Below are 18,036 nucleotides of genomic sequence, written 5' to 3'. Positions count from 1 at the left end.
TGTTGGGTTTACCTACAGTACCTCTTTAATGCTCTTTGTTTCATCTTGTTGCCCTTCTTTAAAATAAAATTAGAATTATTGCGTCTCCACATATGAATAAAATAGTCTTTGTTTTAATGTAAAGTTTATCCTCATGAAGCTATGTCAGATGGAAATGATGGCCAGCCAATCGCATGGAAGTAAAATAAATCAATAAAATAATTGTGAGTGGCGTATATATTAAGCATTAAATGATATTTTTGGTGGTGTTTTTTTAGCAACAACTTAAGATAAATGAATTAGCAACATTACTCCTTTTGGGGAGGAACAGCGTACAAGTGGTTAGTGCGTTGGGCTCACAATTCTGGTGTCCTAGGTTTGAATCCAGGTCAGTCTGTGTGGAGTTTGCATGTTCTCTGGGTTTGCATGGGTTTTCTCTGGGTAAAACTTGCATGTTTGGTTGGTTGGACTCTCTAAATTGCCCTTACGTATGAGTGTGCATGAATGTTTGTCAGTCTTGTCGTGCCCTGCGATTGGCTGGCCACCAATTGAGGGTGTCCCTGAAGTCATCTGGGATAGGTAGGCTCCAGCACCCCCTGCGACCCTTGTGAGGATAAGCGGTTCAGAAAATGAATGAATGAACTTACCTTCAACTTTTTCATACTTTTTGATCTAATGAATACACGAGCACAATTAGCCCAGCTGCTGGAAGTCAAGCAGATAAAAGAAGGCAAGAAGTCAAGCGCGTGCGAAAATGGGTGTCGTCATCATAGCTCCGCCCACTTTGTGACGTCACATGACGTCAGTCGCTCGGAGCGCCGCGAGAAGCCAAGGCAGCTTTTAATATCGGCAAGCCTACTCCGATCGGGGGTGGACAGCCGGCGATGGCATCGCTCGGCCCGGACCGCCGTTACGGGCTGTCGTGCGGGAAAATCAACCACAAAAACGGGCCCCACAGGACGCTTCACCACGTCAAACTCACCGACACCGCCATTCGAGCTTTGGAGGCTTACCAGAACCTCAAGGTACCTGTGTCGCGTCCCGACCGAACCACTCGGAAACTTGTTCAAACTTGGTTTCCTGGCTTAATTTTCACTCACGTTTCTATCGCATTCTCCCGTGCTTTTGTTGATGTGTCATGCGCTAGAATTGCCTGCTTTAATTTAGCTTAAAAATATCAAATGACAGACTAGGTTTATGCACACGCACTCATTTAAAAATGCGTATTTTTTCCCCTCTTTCACCGCAGGCTAATTTACCAAATGAGCCGTCTATTTGTTTCGAGGGGAATCAAGGGGTGAGTACGTGCTTATTTTCCATTTAAATTATCGCAATTGTCATCAAATTCCTCCGTGGTTTAGGACAGCCCTTTAATTCAGATGCACTGGCCTTTTAAATAAGTCTAACTCGGTTATTTGGCGTGCATACTTTTTTTTTTCTTGATCAATTTGAATTGGTCCTCAATTCCTATACAAAAAGAATGAAATGACTCATTTGTCACTAATACAGCAACAATTTAGAATCAATTAGTATCCAAAACTTATAATAAATGAATACATCACTTTCATAAGTGATCTCTTAAAGCACAATACAATACCAAATGACATTTACTATACAAAAGATGGATTAAAATGTTTAAATATGCAATTTACAGATTTCTTAGACCTCTTCTCATGTAGAAACTCAAGTATAATTAAAACACTTGTACAAATAAACACTAATGGTCTTGTGCACAGGTACAAATGCTAATGAGTATTAATGACATAACATGAAAAGGAGACTAATTAGAGATACTCACATTTGGTTGGCTAAATTAATACCATCTTTGATCAAATGTCTGCTTCAGTGTCAGGAGGCCATTTCCAAGAAATACTAGCCATTTATTGTTATATGCCATTACACAAGGGAAGTGAAATTATGTATTTTATGCACATGATAAAGATCTTGTCTTTCCTTTAGAAAAAAAGTCTGTTCATGCTCATTTCTGTTTTTTTTCTGCTTCTGTACATCATTTTTATGCAGGATTTCCCCCGATACTTTATAAACCTGCTGGGTTTCCAGGCATTTTTGTTTTTTTTAACCACGAGTCAATTATTGTTGAAGAATATACATAAAAAATAATAGATGCTGCCCTACCCATCAGGAGAAAATGTCTTCAATTACAATTTGAAATCGGATCCTGGCCACTTTTCTCCATGATTTTGCCGTGAGAGTCGATTATTCTCTTATGTGCTTTTATGATCCATAACATGGTCTCACGCTTCCAGCACATAAAGGCTTACAGGTCACTGGGTCAGGATGGGGGCCGCGAAGCGACAGCGGGTGGTGCGAGGGACACTTTCACATGCAGAGTCAAAAGTGGAATCAGAAGCATTCATTTGCCAAATGACGTAAACTGGCCCGCTTTTCATTCGGTAACTTAATCCCGTGCACATTTTTTTATCCTTGGTTAGAAACCTTTTTTTTTTTAACCGATATTATCCAAAATCTACAGCAACCGGCACCAGATGATATCTGTGTGTAGACTGCGTGCCGTCAGGAACAGCTAGCTACCGCTATGACCCTTGGGAATATTTTACTTTTCAGTCCATGCTAATTGCACAGACTGGTGGGAAATAGCTACAGATTGCAACCTTCCTGTCGGGACAAGACCTGTAACTCGTTTTGCCTGCCAACGCTAACAAAGTGAGAGACGTTGGAGCAGGTGTTGATGTCTTCACGTCTGTGAATATTACTATACGTTTTAATAGCAGTGTGTCTATCATTGAGTTTTTCATCAGCAAACGTTTATGATTTAACAACCTTTTTAAATAGCTCATTTAATGTATTGGCGGCCTTTGATGGCGCTCAATGTCCAATCCATTTTGATAATTCGCTGTCTATCCTCCCAGTCTAAGGCACAAGGAGACCGACAACCATTCGCACTCAAACTCTGGTACTCGGTCGTTTGGTTGCCGGTCTTTTGGTCGCCCGGAAGTTTATTGGTAGTTACCATTTAAATCGTTGCTCAAATTCCCTAAATACAAACTGCAAATTATTATTTAGTCATACTTAATGCCCTATTTATTATTAGGCTAAAGAAAAGCTCCAAATTTCCCGGACTTTTGTTTTTTGTTGGAGAACTTGTTAAGACCCTGACTGACGTCCCTTCCTAAGGGGACAACTCATGTACATACAAACTCTTATACACTCACACGTCCGCTCAGTGAAACTGCTCAGGTTCATTGTTGGCTTTTATTGATGCGTAGACCGTGTTGTTTTACCTTGTTTTGTCGCCAGTATTTTGGTCGCCTGTTGTTTGGGTCCGGGCGACCAAAAGACCGCGACCAAAAGTCCGGCGACCAAAAGTCCGGCGACCAAAAGTCCGGCGACCAAAAGTCCGGCGACCAAAAGTCCGGCGACCAAAAGTCCGGCGACCAAAAGTCCGGCGACCAAAAGTCCGGCGACCAAAAGTCCGGCGACCAAAAGTCCGGCGACCAAAAGTCCGGCGACCAAAAGTCCGGCGACCAAAAGTCCGGCGACCAAAAGTCCGGCGACCAAAAGTCCGGCGACCAAAAGTCCGGCGACCAAAAGTCCGGCGACCAAAAGACCGGCGACCAAAAGACCGGCGACCAAACGGCCGGACACGCAAACTCCTACCTGGGGGCAATTTAGAGTGTCCAATCAGCCTACCATGCATGTCTTTGGAATGTGGGAGGAAACCGGACTACCCGGAGGAAACCCACACAGGCCCGGGGAGAACATGCAAACTCCACACAGGTGGACCGACCTGGATTTGAACCCAGGAAAATTCTCCTATATTCATTGTGCTGCAATGGTTTGTCATGTTTCGAAACATTTGTACCGTCGTGGCTGATTGAGTTATGCACACAGCAGATTGAACAAAAGGCAAAAGTTACTCCTCTGTCGCTTTTAGTCAACTGAGAATATTTCTCTTGCCATGCTACTTTTTTTTCTTCCATTTTTGTATCCAAAAGGATGGTGGGCGAGAGAAGGCTTTGCTAATTTTCCTGCGGAACGCTGATTTCAGTTTTTTGGCATTTTAATTTTACTTTTTTTCCTAACAATTTCTTAATCTCACTTATTGAGGGGGACATAGTCCTTATTATACGTCTTCCAGGACCTTCAACGTTCTGCTGGACTTCTTTCACAATTGGGGACCTGTCAGTTGTATCTCATCGTATTCCATCCTTCGCTCTTCTAGTGATAGCTTTCTAAACACAGTCATTAACCAAATGAATGTTTAGAGCTAATTACAGGACTTTCAATAAGCCGGACAACGTCCGCTTTCTCTATATTGTCGTCTGCCTCATATTAGTAGAGTAGATAACAATATATTTTTCTGCTGTCTTTCAGAAGCAATATTGGTCATAATGCAACCTGTTGTACTGCATTTTTCGATGTGCTCCAGTTAAAGAGCCATTCAACTTTTCATTTTGTCTTAGCGTGTTTGCATCTTGTTTTTGTGCTAAAGGCATGATTTATTCATGTCCCGCACCCCCGGCCTATTGTGCAGTGGTCTTAAGCCAGCAAGACCGGTCAAAATCCCCCGAGGGGACTATGTGTGTGTATGTGGTGCGTGTCGCGCATGTGCGCGCACATCCTTGCCTCTTTATTTGAATAACAAGGAGCCGGGGTATGCGGCCTGTGTTTTGTCACCCACAATGAATTGACTTCCTCGTGCTAATACATTACAGTCAGTCCAGATGTGATGTACTCTACCCTCAAGCAGAGTTTACATGATACCAAAAAAGCCCCGCTGTGCATTTAATGGAGCTGAAACTGACACAAGAATAACACATTTTTCAAGAAAGTTGTGCAACTTGGGGACAATTTTTCATTTTCCATGGCTGGTGATCACGGGAAGTGCTGAGTAAGCTACATAGCTTGAAGAAAACACCAACAAACTTGATTGAGAGGAAAGTTCAAATGTTACGTTTGTGTTTTTTAATGCAGTCTTTCAATGTGTCGCAATGACAGTGATGGACGTTGTTTCACGTCTGGCAGCCAATAGCTTAACCTTGCCTGCAAACAAAACAAAATGTCACTATTAAGATGTGCAGTGATTGGGGGGGGGGGAAACAAAGTGTACTTTTAGGAAGTGGCATCCTTTAGTCCAAGGGTGTCAGACTTGGTTCGCGGGCCGCTTTAACGTCAACTTGATTTCACGTGGGCCGGACCATTTTAGATATAATATTTAGATTATTTTTTTTATAAATGGATTAAAAGAACTGGATTAAAAGCCCTGAATATTCATTTATTTATAGATCTAAAACATTGTTTATTTTAGCTTTTTTATATATATTTCTAGATTTTATAAAATGATTTTTGAAATAAAAACACAGAAAAAAATACAATTATTGATTTTAAAAAGGAGAAAATCAGGAAATGTAATATAAATCTATACTCTTCATTTTAATTTGATCCTAAAACAGAAAGTTGGCACTCATGATTTACTTTCCCGGGCCATACAAAATGATGTGGCGGGCCAGATTTGTCCCACGGGCCGCCACTTTGACACATGCTTCAGTCCATGTAAACATCTCATTATTGTGCATATGATACTAGCCAATCAAATGTGAGTATCTCAGATTGTCCGCTCATTTTTGTGACATTAATGCTTATCATCAAATGCACCTGTGTTCGAGTCTATCAACAATAATATCCGTGGGTATGACTGACGTCACAGTTAACCATTATTTTTAAATTTTATTTTATCCATTATCAGAGCTCTAAGAACATTTTGATTTGCATATTTAGCGTTATTCACACAATCAAATAAAAAAATCAAAATTAAAAGCCTTCATTGTCATCATACACAGCTGCATATAACTAAATTGGTGGTTCTACTCCACAAAATGCGTTTTCCCAGTTAAAAAAAAACATAAATAGTAATATAAAAGTATAAAAAGTCACACCCCGGCTAGGTAAATTCTAAAATATTGCACAATCTAAGACTCTTTAATACCAGTCACTTTTATTTAGTAGTCAGAGCCAATTAAGTAACTTCCCATGAGATCGGGCAGAATAAAATTTTTGTTACTGCTCGCTATGGTGGTGGACTTTGGACTTATCCATAAGTTTTCAAAAACAAAGAGATTATGAGTCATATCCAGTGTTGTTGAATATTTACGCGGACAAATTTGAGGTTTTGAGACAAGTTGCCACTAAGATGGTAGAAAAAGGACTTCACTCTTTGATGAACCGCTTCATCTCGCCTTACATGAACTGTGTCCAATCTAATTCCTTCATGTAAAAGTCTACGGTAGAAGTTTATGCGGAATAAAATGGCACTTGTTTCCCCAGCGCACACATGTGTCAAGAGTATGCGTAGCCTTGCTTTGGGGCTGTGCGGGGAGGGGTCGCGGTGACCCACAATTTGTTGAAGTCGACAGTCTGGCCTCGAGCACCTGCTACAGACAAATTCTTCTTGGCATCACTTTTGGGAAAATCTCAAGGATGCAGTCTGACTTCCTCTTCCCTTCAAGCATTGAGGCTTGTGGGGCTGTCTCGCTATTAAATTGCAAATGGGTGGTGATTACAAGCTCAGTCTTGATTACATGCACTGTCTCCCACTGGAGGCAGACGCATTAATCACCTAGCATGTGAATTTCACCACGCGACGGAGTGCGGACCCAGCCGGCTGAAGCGTTATCAAAAAGTCAATAATAAGATAGAGATAAATGATTACAGATGCAAAACTAGGTCACTTTGGTTTGTGGTACTTGACTGTATTCACTGGTAAATGTCAGTATTGAAAATAATGCAATTGATATGCTTGCGTTGTAGATATATGGCTATCGATCTTGTATATCTCAATGTTGCACCTGGACCTTGATGATGAATAATCAAAATTCTTATCACTTTATTCTCACATCATATCCAATTTTAATGTCTTCCTTTTACATCAAATCAAATCACATTTCTTCCAAATGGAATTGAATTGAAATCAAACAGTTATTGCTTTAAAGATAGTCTTTGTATCCAATTGCGACATATCTGTCTAGATACATTTTGCATCGGCTTGATGCTAAGGATGTCCCAGATTTTTATTTTTTTTTTTACTTCTGATTTGACTAGAATGTTAGTTTGCGATCACTAGATCGAAACCGATCTTGTGACCAAATCCAATACGGTCCAATACCTAAAAATAGCCGTATTGGACGTCAATACCGAGTACCAGATCGGGACATCAATACTTAATGTCAAAGATTCCCAATTCAAGCAGCAACTCTGTATACTCATATGCATGATGGGTAATTGCTTGTCGAGTGACCCAATCTAGCGCTTGCGTCCAGTGGTAGCAATGAGTAGTGACAATGATGATTCTAATTGTTCAAGAAAGAGGATAATGATTCTATTTATTTTTTCCCCCATCCACCAATCTATCCATTCTCTGGGTTGCTTATCCACATCACTTTCTTGTGTATGCTGAAACCTATCCCAGTGGATTTTTTGGCAGGATCAAATCAACACAATTGGCATGCAGTGGTCTTGGTAAACCTCTCGGCCTTTGTGTGGAATGAAAGCATGAGTTTATTTGACAGCATCAAGGATGAGGAGGCAGCCAGACGGTCTTTCTTGCACATGTTTGTGTTTTTGTCATAGATAGCCCATCCTTGGCCTTGCTCTGAGTGGCAGAAATGCTGATTACCCTCGAGTGAGAGGAGCTGGAGATCAGCCTCCTGTTGCTCTAACGGGATTAACATAGTCACACATGGGTTGAGAGCATTTTGAATCCAGCCAAGGGTGGCTTGCCTCCCGCTGGTAACGGACAGCGGTGGTGGCGACAGGTTTGTCTGGCAATCGCTCCTTGTCCTCCCCTCCTCCTCTTGTCAAACCACAGAGGCGAGGCCGTGCCATGGCTCGGCAGCCCAGGAGGCCGGAACAAAAGAAGGCCTGTTTTCAGAAGGCCATTACTCAGGCTGCAGAGGATATGGAAACAATAGGCTGCATGAGTTCTACACCCCGACGCCACATTCAGCCAACAGCTCGCAGGAAACATAAGCCCCGTGCACCGACAGCAGTCTCTCACAGTTTTTGTTCCATCAACTTTGCAGTTTGATAACCTCAGGAACAGCTTTTTCCTGTCGAGCGTTAGATCTTTATGATGACTTGACTCAGAGTGAAACTGATGCTCAGCTAGTGCACGTTTTCTTTTCACTAACCACGAATGCACTTTTTTCAGAAATAAGTAAACAATTTGAAGTGTGGTGCGATTGGCTAGAAACAGAGCTATCAAAAAGATAAGGAATGTCGTAAGTGTGGAAGCATTTGACTTTTTCACTTTCACTATTGCTGCATCAGTGTTGAACAGTTATTGTGTTTCGAACATTTTGTTTTGTCCTTTCGAATTGAATCCTTGTGTGGCAATGAATGCTCTCCAAGTACAAACAATGCTTTTCCAAGTAACATTTTCCCACTCGTACTGCAAGTGTCGACTAAAGTTAAACAATCTATGATACTGATAGCAAGCTACCAGAATAGCTTAGCATTATAGCATATGGTCTTTGAGGAACCACTGTATTTTGATGAAGTAAACTACACGAGGTATTCCGTCCACCTGTTATTGATGCTCATGTAACATTGGGAAGATTAGCTGTGCTTTTTTAGTAGTGCTTGGCAAAGTGGAACAAGTGTGTTATAAGGGACTTTTTTTTTTCCACACGAAGCAGTTATGCAAGTCCTGTAATCCTGACCATTGATGAATTGATTTCGCAGAAATACTCTGAGTTCCACACCTTGGCAATCTTGCCTTCTGATTATACCATTGTTTTGACATTTCTTTGGCTAAATATTACAATATTCTAATCTTACGAGAGTTGTCATTGTAAAGAAGGTCTGATGATTCTCTCCTTGAGGGTCTCCCTACGCTCTTCTCACTGACAAAAACAGGCCAATTTCAAATAAATCACGTGTAGCCATGTGCTCCTAGTTAGCGAGAAAGCTGGCTTTTTAACAAGACCAGAAAAGTTTTATAGCTGCGTGGCCATCGAAACACTGTCCTGCAGCCCCAGTCTTGTGTAATGGCTTTTTTAAAAACCCCACATTGTGTAGTCATGTTGTTGCTTTAAGTACCACACAGTGAGTTCCTTACTGGTAAATGAATTTCCTGGAAATTAAGGCAAGAATTGTAACTAATTGACTGCCATTGCCGGTGATAGACGTCCATTCCATGTGAACTGAGTCTCCTCCCAGGTCAATTGGATTGGACAACTATCGTTGATCCTGCTAGTGGATGAATTGAGGTAGAATCTGGACAATCTTTAGGTCACCAATGTCTCTAACAAATCCCTCGACTATCTAGTTATCGTTTAATTTGATAATCACTTAGTCAATAAATTTTGGCAGGCCTAGTGTTTATGAATGTTTGACGTAAAGATCAGATGACGTGTTAGAGGCCCAGAAAGCCGACCTTTGTGCAAATTCTTCAAAGTCCCCAGTTTCTATGCATGGCAACATAATTGTTTAAGAGCGCTAGCTCAACGGTAAGTCTTTCACTGATGTGAATTTAACCGTCCTATGATTTCTAACCGCTCTTACAACAACATCAGGGATTAACATACACAAGCTTAACAAGTCTATTGAAGAGTTAAATAGTCCACCGTCCCATTAGTGTTACGTCACATGCTTAAAATAAGCTACCTGTTCAGTTTTAGCCAAGTGATATGTAACATTCATAGGAGTCAAAATGATTATAAAGTTGAACAAGTGCACATTGTTTAAAACTTGCTAGTAAAGACTTGTCGAGGGAGCTAAAACATCAAAGTGAAGCTCTTTTTATTTTTTTTGTTCATTCATTTTCTGTACCGCTTATCCTCACAAGGGGGTGCTGGAGACTATCCCAGGTGACACCCTGAATCGGTGGCCAGCCAATCGCTGGGTGCAATAAGACAAACAACCAATCACTCGTAGCTAGGGGCAATTTCGAGTGTTCGACCAGCCTAACGTGCATGTTTTGGGGATGTGGGAGAAATCCGGAGTACCCAGTGAAAACCCACGTAAGCCTGGGGAGAACAAGCAAACTCCACAGGTCCGAGATTGAACCCGTAATCACAGAACTGTGAAGCTGACCTCCTAACCGCGTACCGCGCCTCCTCGCAAGGGTTGCGGAGGTGCCTCTTGTTTTACATTTTAGAAATGCTGAGTCGTCTTATGTTTACATTGTGATGCTGTAGTAAATACTGTCTCCACTCCTTTCCTTATCACCAACATTGTTCTTTTCTTTCCCTTCATAGTACATCAAGCTGCCAGCTCCCACAGTAGAGTTACCCAATGCGTTTCGGATTTTTTCCTTCTACTTATCCAGCGACCCCAAAGACCAGCCTCAAGCAAGTTTCGACTGCATCCATCAATATGTATCAAGGTAGGACGCCTTATTGCACCGCTTATTACATTTTCTTTGATTATTAGCTCGGACCGTCTGCTATCATCTTTGCAAGGAACCTTTTTCTATCAGAACATACCGTTTTTTTTTTTTTTTCGGTACCATTGAATTGTTTTATTGGGTACGAGTTGCTACCTCCTGTTGCAGGACAGCTATCTTAAACCAGCTCTGCTTCCAGGCCCGTGCTCGTATTATTCTAACAGGGTAAGTGACCGGAAAAAGAACAAACAACTTTATTGTTTCTGGAAGGGAGAACATCGAATTTCCACAGTTTTTATTTGAGCTGGTCCCACAAGTGAGGTATTTCCAACAGAAAGGCTCAAAAGTCTGCGGTCATGCGTAGAATTGAAGCAGACCAGGTCTTTTTGTGCTCAACTCGTGACTTTTGTCCTAGAAGAGTTTAGCAAGGCAGCTGTTTAGAGACAAATTTGATGGCGCCAAACTGTAGGTTTTCAGCAGGGCTGGATCCTGCTATGAACCTTTTGTCTTTTTTTACTACGTCGCATGCTAGGCTATATCCAGTCTATGACATAACATAAACTAACTAACCCCGGCCATCTTGGCCTGGCCCACCGCAAACCACACGGCGTTGAGTCCATGGTGGTCTGCCGCTGTGATGTCGCTCACTGGACTTTGTCTTCCCAGCGTCGACGGCTCAAATCTCCTCTGCTCATCGTTTGTTTTTTTCCGTGGCAATTTTGGTTTTGCAGTGACGGCCGCGAGCAGCTGCAAGGTCAAGGAGTCATCCAGGACAAGATCACCGTGTGCGCCACAGAGGATTCCTACCAGATGACACGTGAGAGGGTGTCTCAGGTGGAGAAGGACAGCTGGAGTCGCTCCGCTATTGAGATCAAACCTGGAGCCACACATCCAAGTAAGTATCCACCTCTGAAATCTTATCGGTTTCAGCTCCAAGATTTTCTAAATCGGCTCCTTCCAGTGGAGTTAATCGCTTTTTAACCCGCGATAACATTTCCATTGTTTTATGTGACATTGCAAATCATGAGCATCACTCAAGATATAAATCAAGTGTGCCTCGTTGACACTGGCCAGCTTCTTCTATTTTATTTCTTCAGTGCATAGTGCATTTGCGCAATATTGTTTCCTGGCAGGACTGTTAGACCCCCTGTGTCAGACTCTTGTTGAAATTCAAAATACTTTGGACCAGATTTAGGCTTTGCCAGTTGTGAAACAGGTCAGTTCATTTTAAGGGGAAGATTCACATATTTAACAATTTTAGCTTTCAACGTTCTGTTTTGCTGTTGAAATAAAAGCCCCCATTGTGACCTTCAAATTTCAGGTTAATATGTAATCAGATGAGCTATAAGCAAAGTTGATGCCCTGGCCATTGCTCACGGCACAGTGGATTTGGAAATACTGGACTATAATAGGTATTATTTCAGTTGAAGACCTAAATCAGACAGTGCGACCTCATTTAATGATCAGCTCCTGCCGTTTTTGTAAATTTGCCTGCTGGATGGTTAAAAAAATGTTTATTAAATGCTAGTGTTTCACTGACACCGATAATAACAATGCTATTGGTACCGATATGATACTAAAATGATGTCATCGGGGAAGAAAAATCGTGCTAAAGCTGTGAAATCTAGTTTCCATCCACTGGTCGCCCTACCCAAAATGGCCACCAGCTACACACGTCGCAGGAAAAAAATCCGAAAATGATGATGATATATGAGAAAAAATATTATATTTAGTAGTGGTACTATATCAACATTGACCAACCACGCAGCTCAGTGTTTAATTTGTGACATTTGAACTGAAATTCTAAAAGTCTCAAATTAAGTTGAGCACTACACATATCTTAAGATGCATCCAACCACTTGGATTTGTATAAACAATAGAAGCTAAGTTAGCCAGCTAAGTTTATGTGGGCCCGAAAGGCAAGTCAACTTGATTTGTATTTTATTTATTATTCTTATTCAAGTTGAACAATCTCTTTTGTCCAACTGGATTGAGCGGCCAGGCTACTCATGTTACAACGACTTTGTTTTTAAGGTGGATGGAAAACTGTAGGCGTCATGTCAGTGTGACCCTCAGTCATAAAAGCTCATTGCAGTTGATCCCCTGGTGATTAATCAAGCTTGTCTGTATTGTGCGCGCAGGTAAAAGTGTCAAGTTTCATAAGAGGGCGCCCATTGTGTCTGCATCAGATGGCGGCTTTTGCAAAGCGCCCAGCCGGTGGAGCGGCAGTTTGCCTTCGGCCCACCACAAGCCCCTCAGGGAGCGCCTCATTCACCTGTTGGCTCTCAAGTCCTACAGAAAGCCAGAGCTTCTGCTGTGGCTAGAGAGAGAGCGGCTTGGTGCCAGGGACAAAGCAGAACTCTGCGCCATATTGGAGGAGGTATGGGCTAGCATACGTGTCCAAGTGGCGGCCCGGGGGCCAAATCTGGCCCGCCGCATCATTTTGTGTGGCCCGAGAAAGTAAATTATGAGTGCTGACTTTCTGTTTTAGATCCAATTAAAATGAAGAGTATAGATGTATATTAAATTTCTTGATTTTCCCCCTTTTAAATCAATAATTGTAATTTTTTAATCAATTTTTTAGTTCAAAAATCATTTTGTAAAATCTAAAAATATATATAAAAAAAGCTAAAATAAACATTGCTTTAGATTTTTTTTAAAAACTGAATTCTCAGGCCCTTTAATCCAGTTCATTTAATCCATTTATTGGAAAAAAAATCTAAATATGATATCTAAAATGGTCCGGCCCACATGAAATCGAGTTGACGTTAAAGCGGCCCGCGAAACAACCCGAGTCTGACAACCTTGGGCTAGCACATGCGCTATATCGTACTAGCTTGACACTTCTTTAGGTACAGCCAAAAATCAAATATGAAAAACAATACATGAAATAATTAAATGTATTTAAATCTCAGTCAGACTGTGATAGAAATAACTAACATGAACATGTGAATAAAATACTAATAACAATTAAGAGGGAGTGAAGAGACCTGATTAGAAAATGTGGCCTGTTTTTTTTTCCCACCAACTTATGCTCCCCTTGTGTTTGTGTGTAATTGTCGTAATGCTGCACTTATCTTTGCAGATGTTTGTTTTGGGCTCGGGACACTCTGTCTACTTCCCTCAAAAGATAATAAACCGCAGACAGACCGTCTCACCCCATTAGCTAAAGTTTTAAGTCTCTGTGATGAAAAAAAAATCCACAAAATGCTGTCATTAGAATGAGTGCAACAACCTTGAGACAGCATAGAATGAGACGGAAAATTTAGACAGTTATGTTTACTCGTATAAAATCTGAAACAACTTTCAAGTGTAGCTGTAATCTTGTATTTCAGACGGCTAAATTCAACCCCAAAGACAGCAGCTACCTCCTGAAAGATGACTTCTACAAGTACGTACAGAAGGACTGGCCCGGCTACAACGAGGAGGAGCGACAGCTCGTTAGTGGGTTGTTGTCGAGGTGGGTTTGATTGACGGCCATTAAATCTCTACTATTGTAATACTCCGCGACACCTATCGTGTTTGTCGGATGGTCAAAGGACTTGGCCATTACGAGGTCTTCACTTTTCCTTTATCTTTTTCAGTGTGCCTCTTATGTCCGTCCATTCTTCATCTTTTCCTTCTGTTCTCAGGAAGTTGCAGCCTCATGTGAAGGCCCATTCAAAGAATCCTCAAGCCTCAGCAGAGAAGTCAATTGAGGACAGAACACTACAGCACAGTCTGGCAAAGAACCCCGTTGTGGTAAGCAAAGACTGTTTTTGCTGTTTAAATTTGATTTGACCTCAGTCAGAACACTATCTGAATCATTTCTCCCCCCGAAAGACTGTTTTTGCTGTGTAAATTTGATTTGATCTCAGTCAGAACACTATCTGAATCATGTCTCCCCGATCTTCCAGAAACGTCCGGTGTCTGCAGACAGTCTCCAAGCTCTATCTGCAAAGAGGCAAAGGCAAAGTGATCACACAACACGAGAGCAGCCAACTAGGAATGGACTTTTAAACAAAAAGGGAGCATCCACAATTCCATCTCCTAGTTTGCCCCCAAAGCCGGAATTCCAAAGAACTGATAACCCTATTGGCAGCTGTCATGGAAGCTACCAACGTGACTCTCCTCTCAAAGCCTCAAATAACTCTGACGTATCGGAGACTGACCGGCACGTAACCAAAGCCATGAGCCACGAGGCACCTCAGCCCCAGTCGGAATGCGCTCAGCAGCAGCGGAAGAAAAAGTTCAAAAAGCACAAAGACAAAGAGCGGGAACGGTTAAAAGAACGCCAAGACAAAAGATGGTCAGGGGACAGTCTGGATCTCAAACCTGATCCTCACAAACTTGGGAGTAAGCCTAAATACCCATTTTTTATTATTATTTTAAACTCACTGTGTGACTGGAGCATGTACCTTTTTCCAGACTACAATAACTGTATGTAACGCCCAAGTTTAAATCGTTTTACTCAACTAAACACAAAAAAACATATAGGTCGCACCAGAGTCGCATTTGGGGTGACCATATGGGAAAGAAATCAATGGATGTTCGAAACTTACTTTTGTAGTGCTTCTTAAACCAAGCCAAGACTACCCTCTAGCGGCTAGTTGTTGGAAATGTTTATTCATTTTTTGGGCCAGTCTACTCTATTCAAAATGATTCCTTTAATATATTTTGCTCTTGAGAATAGGCCACAGGTCCAACCAAACTATGAAAAAAGTGGAATTAATATATAAAATGCTATGCTCTTATAGGTCCACCACAAAATAGCTTTTTTACCACATCACTGACGTCCCTAATCAACACAGGTAGCCTTATTTTGCATATGGACAGAATAATCTCATAAGAATGGGTGTGTTTGCAGCCGTAAACTCTCTCTCTCTCAGGAGTTCTTATCCTGTTATGTTCTTGACTCAGTCAATAACAGCTCTTTAGTTTCCCTAGGTGACACCTCCCCAATGTCTGCAGACTTAAGTTCATCGGTCTGGCTCCATGTGGACTTTTTTTGCACTTTATTACTTTCAAACCCATGTGAATACGTTAATCTGTTGTGTGTTTTTTTCATAGATTGCGACATCATTAATGACATGGACTCAGTTGAGAAGCCGGATTACATATGGTAAGTGTAAATATCTTGTTTTTGTGAATTCATAGTCATTTTTTTAAACAATTTAAGAAAAATGTTATTGTGCCCTCAAGCATCGTCAAAGAAATAGAATAAATTAGAGTGGCTTCTATTTGTGGAAATGTGGTGTTTTTAAAACAGCAAAGAACATGATGCTGCAGTTCTTTTCTATTTTTCACAGAATAATGGGGCACTCTTATTTATTGTTTCACATTAGTACAAGAAAGATGTGAATTTTTACCTTTTTGTTTGACTTTAGCCCCTGTTTTGTCTGTATTTTAAATACGAAAAAGTGTTGCTTTCTTAGGTATTTTAGATTTAAAGACAATCAACTCAAATCTGTCAATTCAAAGAATTCCTACATTAATACTACATGTGTCAAGGAATTGAAATGCCGAGTACTAATTGAAGGGAACCAGAAATTCTAATGAACCAACTGCATTGCATTTAAGTGGGATTTGATGTTTCATCTTAATTTCACTGTGTTTGTGTGATGTATTTGCAGCATGTATGTGAGGATCACAAGCATAGAGCAACGTCAGCAGTACCAGGAGGATTTCAGCGCAGAGTACGACGAGTACAAAGACCTGCACACCCGAATCGCCGCCGTCACTCGTATGTTTGTTCAGCTCGGGTGCAAGATCAGGAGCATGGCGCCTGGCACCAAAGAACACAAGGTGCATCCTCATACAAGTGTTTATTATCAAGTCCATCACACAATTAAGAGTCAAGCTATTTTAATTGGTTTTAAATCTGTTCAACTTCATTTAGGTCATGGAAGACCAAATTTTAGAAAAATACAAAAAGTATCGAAAGGTAAGAGACTTTGTGTAGGATTCAAATTTACAGTAAAACTTTATCCATCTCCCCTGTTGAGCATTTTAGTCTTCAATCATTTGTTTTGGGTTGTCTCTCGATTTTCCGCAGAAATTTCCCGATTACCAAGAAGAGAAGAAACGTTGTGAATATCTACACCAAAAACTTTCATTCATCAAGCAGCTTATTGTGGACTACGACGTGTCTGGGACCTCCTCGTAGCATCGGTTCACCCTTGGAGCAACAGGGACAATTCCATGAATATCTGGTCCAAGATGTATTTTTTAGAAGAGCTTTTTAAAAAAAATAGTCAAACGAGGGAAACAAAGTGCATCCGCCACGATTATTTAAAGCCATTTTAACCCAGGATCAAAAAAGTACATAGTGATTCAAAAATTAACGCGTAAGACCTTTAACCCTTTATCGACCAAATGACTGTTCCATAATTTAAAAAAAACGTGTATTCACGACTATACGGCGCATTGTGTTTTTAGCTGCACTGTCAGTAACGAGTGCTATTTCTGTATTTTACACACACAAAGGACGCACCGTTTTTATAGACGCAGCCAGGCATGGCAAAACATACACCCGCTTAAACATACACGCTACACCCACACGCTAAAAACACATTTTTAAAAAGGCAACGGAAGCAAAACTGAGTTCGGTTGTCCATTTTACAATGTACCATATTTTTCTCGAATTTAACGCGCACTCGAAAATAACATGCAGGTAATTTTGGGCCAAAAACATCTGGAAAAACGCAGTAATCGAATATAGTGCGCACCTAAAATTTCCTGTAGTCCTCCGGCATCCTTTGAGCAATTGACGTTCTCTTTCTTACAGATAGGTCGTGCCGTTGCATAAACTTATAGCACCAACATGCAGACGATTTGAAGCCGGAATCCTTGTTGGTTTTTTTCATGATTTTCAGGGCGAGGATACGCAGCTCGACTGTGTTGATGGCACACCCTGCAGCTCTTCTCTCAGCAATCGTTTTAAGAAGTTCTTTCTCTAACTCTGGGAACATTGCTTTTCTTCCACGTCCTGATGCTTTTGCTGTTGCTTTTTCTTTCAATAATGAGTCTTTCTTCTTCCTCCAACCACGGATGTTAGCTTCACTAATATCGAATTTTCTTCCAGCTTCTCTGTTGCCCAATTCCTCTGCCACTTTGATGACTTTTCTTTTGAACGCTGCGGTATAACTTGCTCGTTTTGATGCCATGTTGCTTGTACAATGTCCAAAACTGAACTGAGAGAGGGTGAACTGAGACGAGTACGAGGCTGGAGGGGGGCAGTGGTGGTCTCGGCTTTCCGATTTTCGATCGGCTTTACGAGATGACGTAAAATCCGTGCGTCAAAGTGAGTTTGACAATGCTTTTTTCGATCGAAAATTTGTAATTTATTTTAGTTATTGATTATAACACACACCCCATCTATTGGAATTAATTATATAGCAAAAATCTGCGTGTTATAATCGAGAAAATACGGTACTCACGTCATCATCACCCACAAATCCATCAAAGTCCTCATTTTCTGTGTCCGAATTGAACAAATGTCCAAATGAGTCATCGCCGAGTTTTATACGTTCGTCCAGGCGGCCACAATCCATTCGCAAATAGTAGCTAGCTAGTAGCTAGCGTAACTCTTTCGGCCCTGCCTTCCACGCTTCGTAAAGCTGTGTTGATGTCAATGTCCAGGCCACAATCCATTGGGTGTATTGACAAAAGAATTATATATCCCAGCAGTCACTGCGCAGTACTTTTTCTAC

The 18,036-nt window shown here is 41.2% G+C and overlaps 1 protein-coding gene across 1 annotated transcript; it reads left to right on the top strand.

The window, feature by feature from the left end:
* The first annotated feature begins 725 nt into the window (after window positions 1-725).
* On the top strand, window positions 726-16,569 carry LOC144070646 (RNA polymerase II elongation factor ELL2-like). The gene is made up of 12 exons (XM_077595022.1): window positions 726-1,004; window positions 1,229-1,276; window positions 10,218-10,345; window positions 11,077-11,240; window positions 12,487-12,725; window positions 13,681-13,805; window positions 13,978-14,086; window positions 14,242-14,680; window positions 15,395-15,446; window positions 15,958-16,129; window positions 16,224-16,268; window positions 16,380-16,569. Exons 1-12 carry the CDS (start codon window positions 864-866, stop codon window positions 16,488-16,490), a joined length of 1,773 nt encoding a protein of 590 aa, XP_077451148.1. The 5' UTR covers window positions 726-863; the 3' UTR covers window positions 16,491-16,569.
* Window positions 16,570-18,036: the final 1,467 nt, after the last annotated feature.

This window comes from Stigmatopora argus, chromosome 2, assembly GCF_051989625.1.
Source record: "Stigmatopora argus isolate UIUO_Sarg chromosome 2, RoL_Sarg_1.0, whole genome shotgun sequence".
NCBI lineage: Eukaryota > Metazoa > Chordata > Actinopteri > Syngnathiformes > Syngnathidae > Stigmatopora > Stigmatopora argus.
This window is presented reverse-complemented; position numbering and strand designations above follow the sequence as displayed.

Coding starts and splice junctions, on each gene's coding strand:
- LOC144070646 (XM_077595022.1), top strand. CDS start 864: ATGGCATCGCTCGGCCCGGACCGCCGTTACGGGCTGTCGTGCGGGAAA. Junction 14,087..14,241: donor TGGCAAAGAACCCCGTTGTG/GTAAGCAAAGAC, acceptor CCGATCTTCCAG/AAACGTCCGGTGTCTGCAGA. Junction 15,447..15,957: donor GAGAAGCCGGATTACATATG/GTAAGTGTAAAT, acceptor ATGTATTTGCAG/CATGTATGTGAGGATCACAA.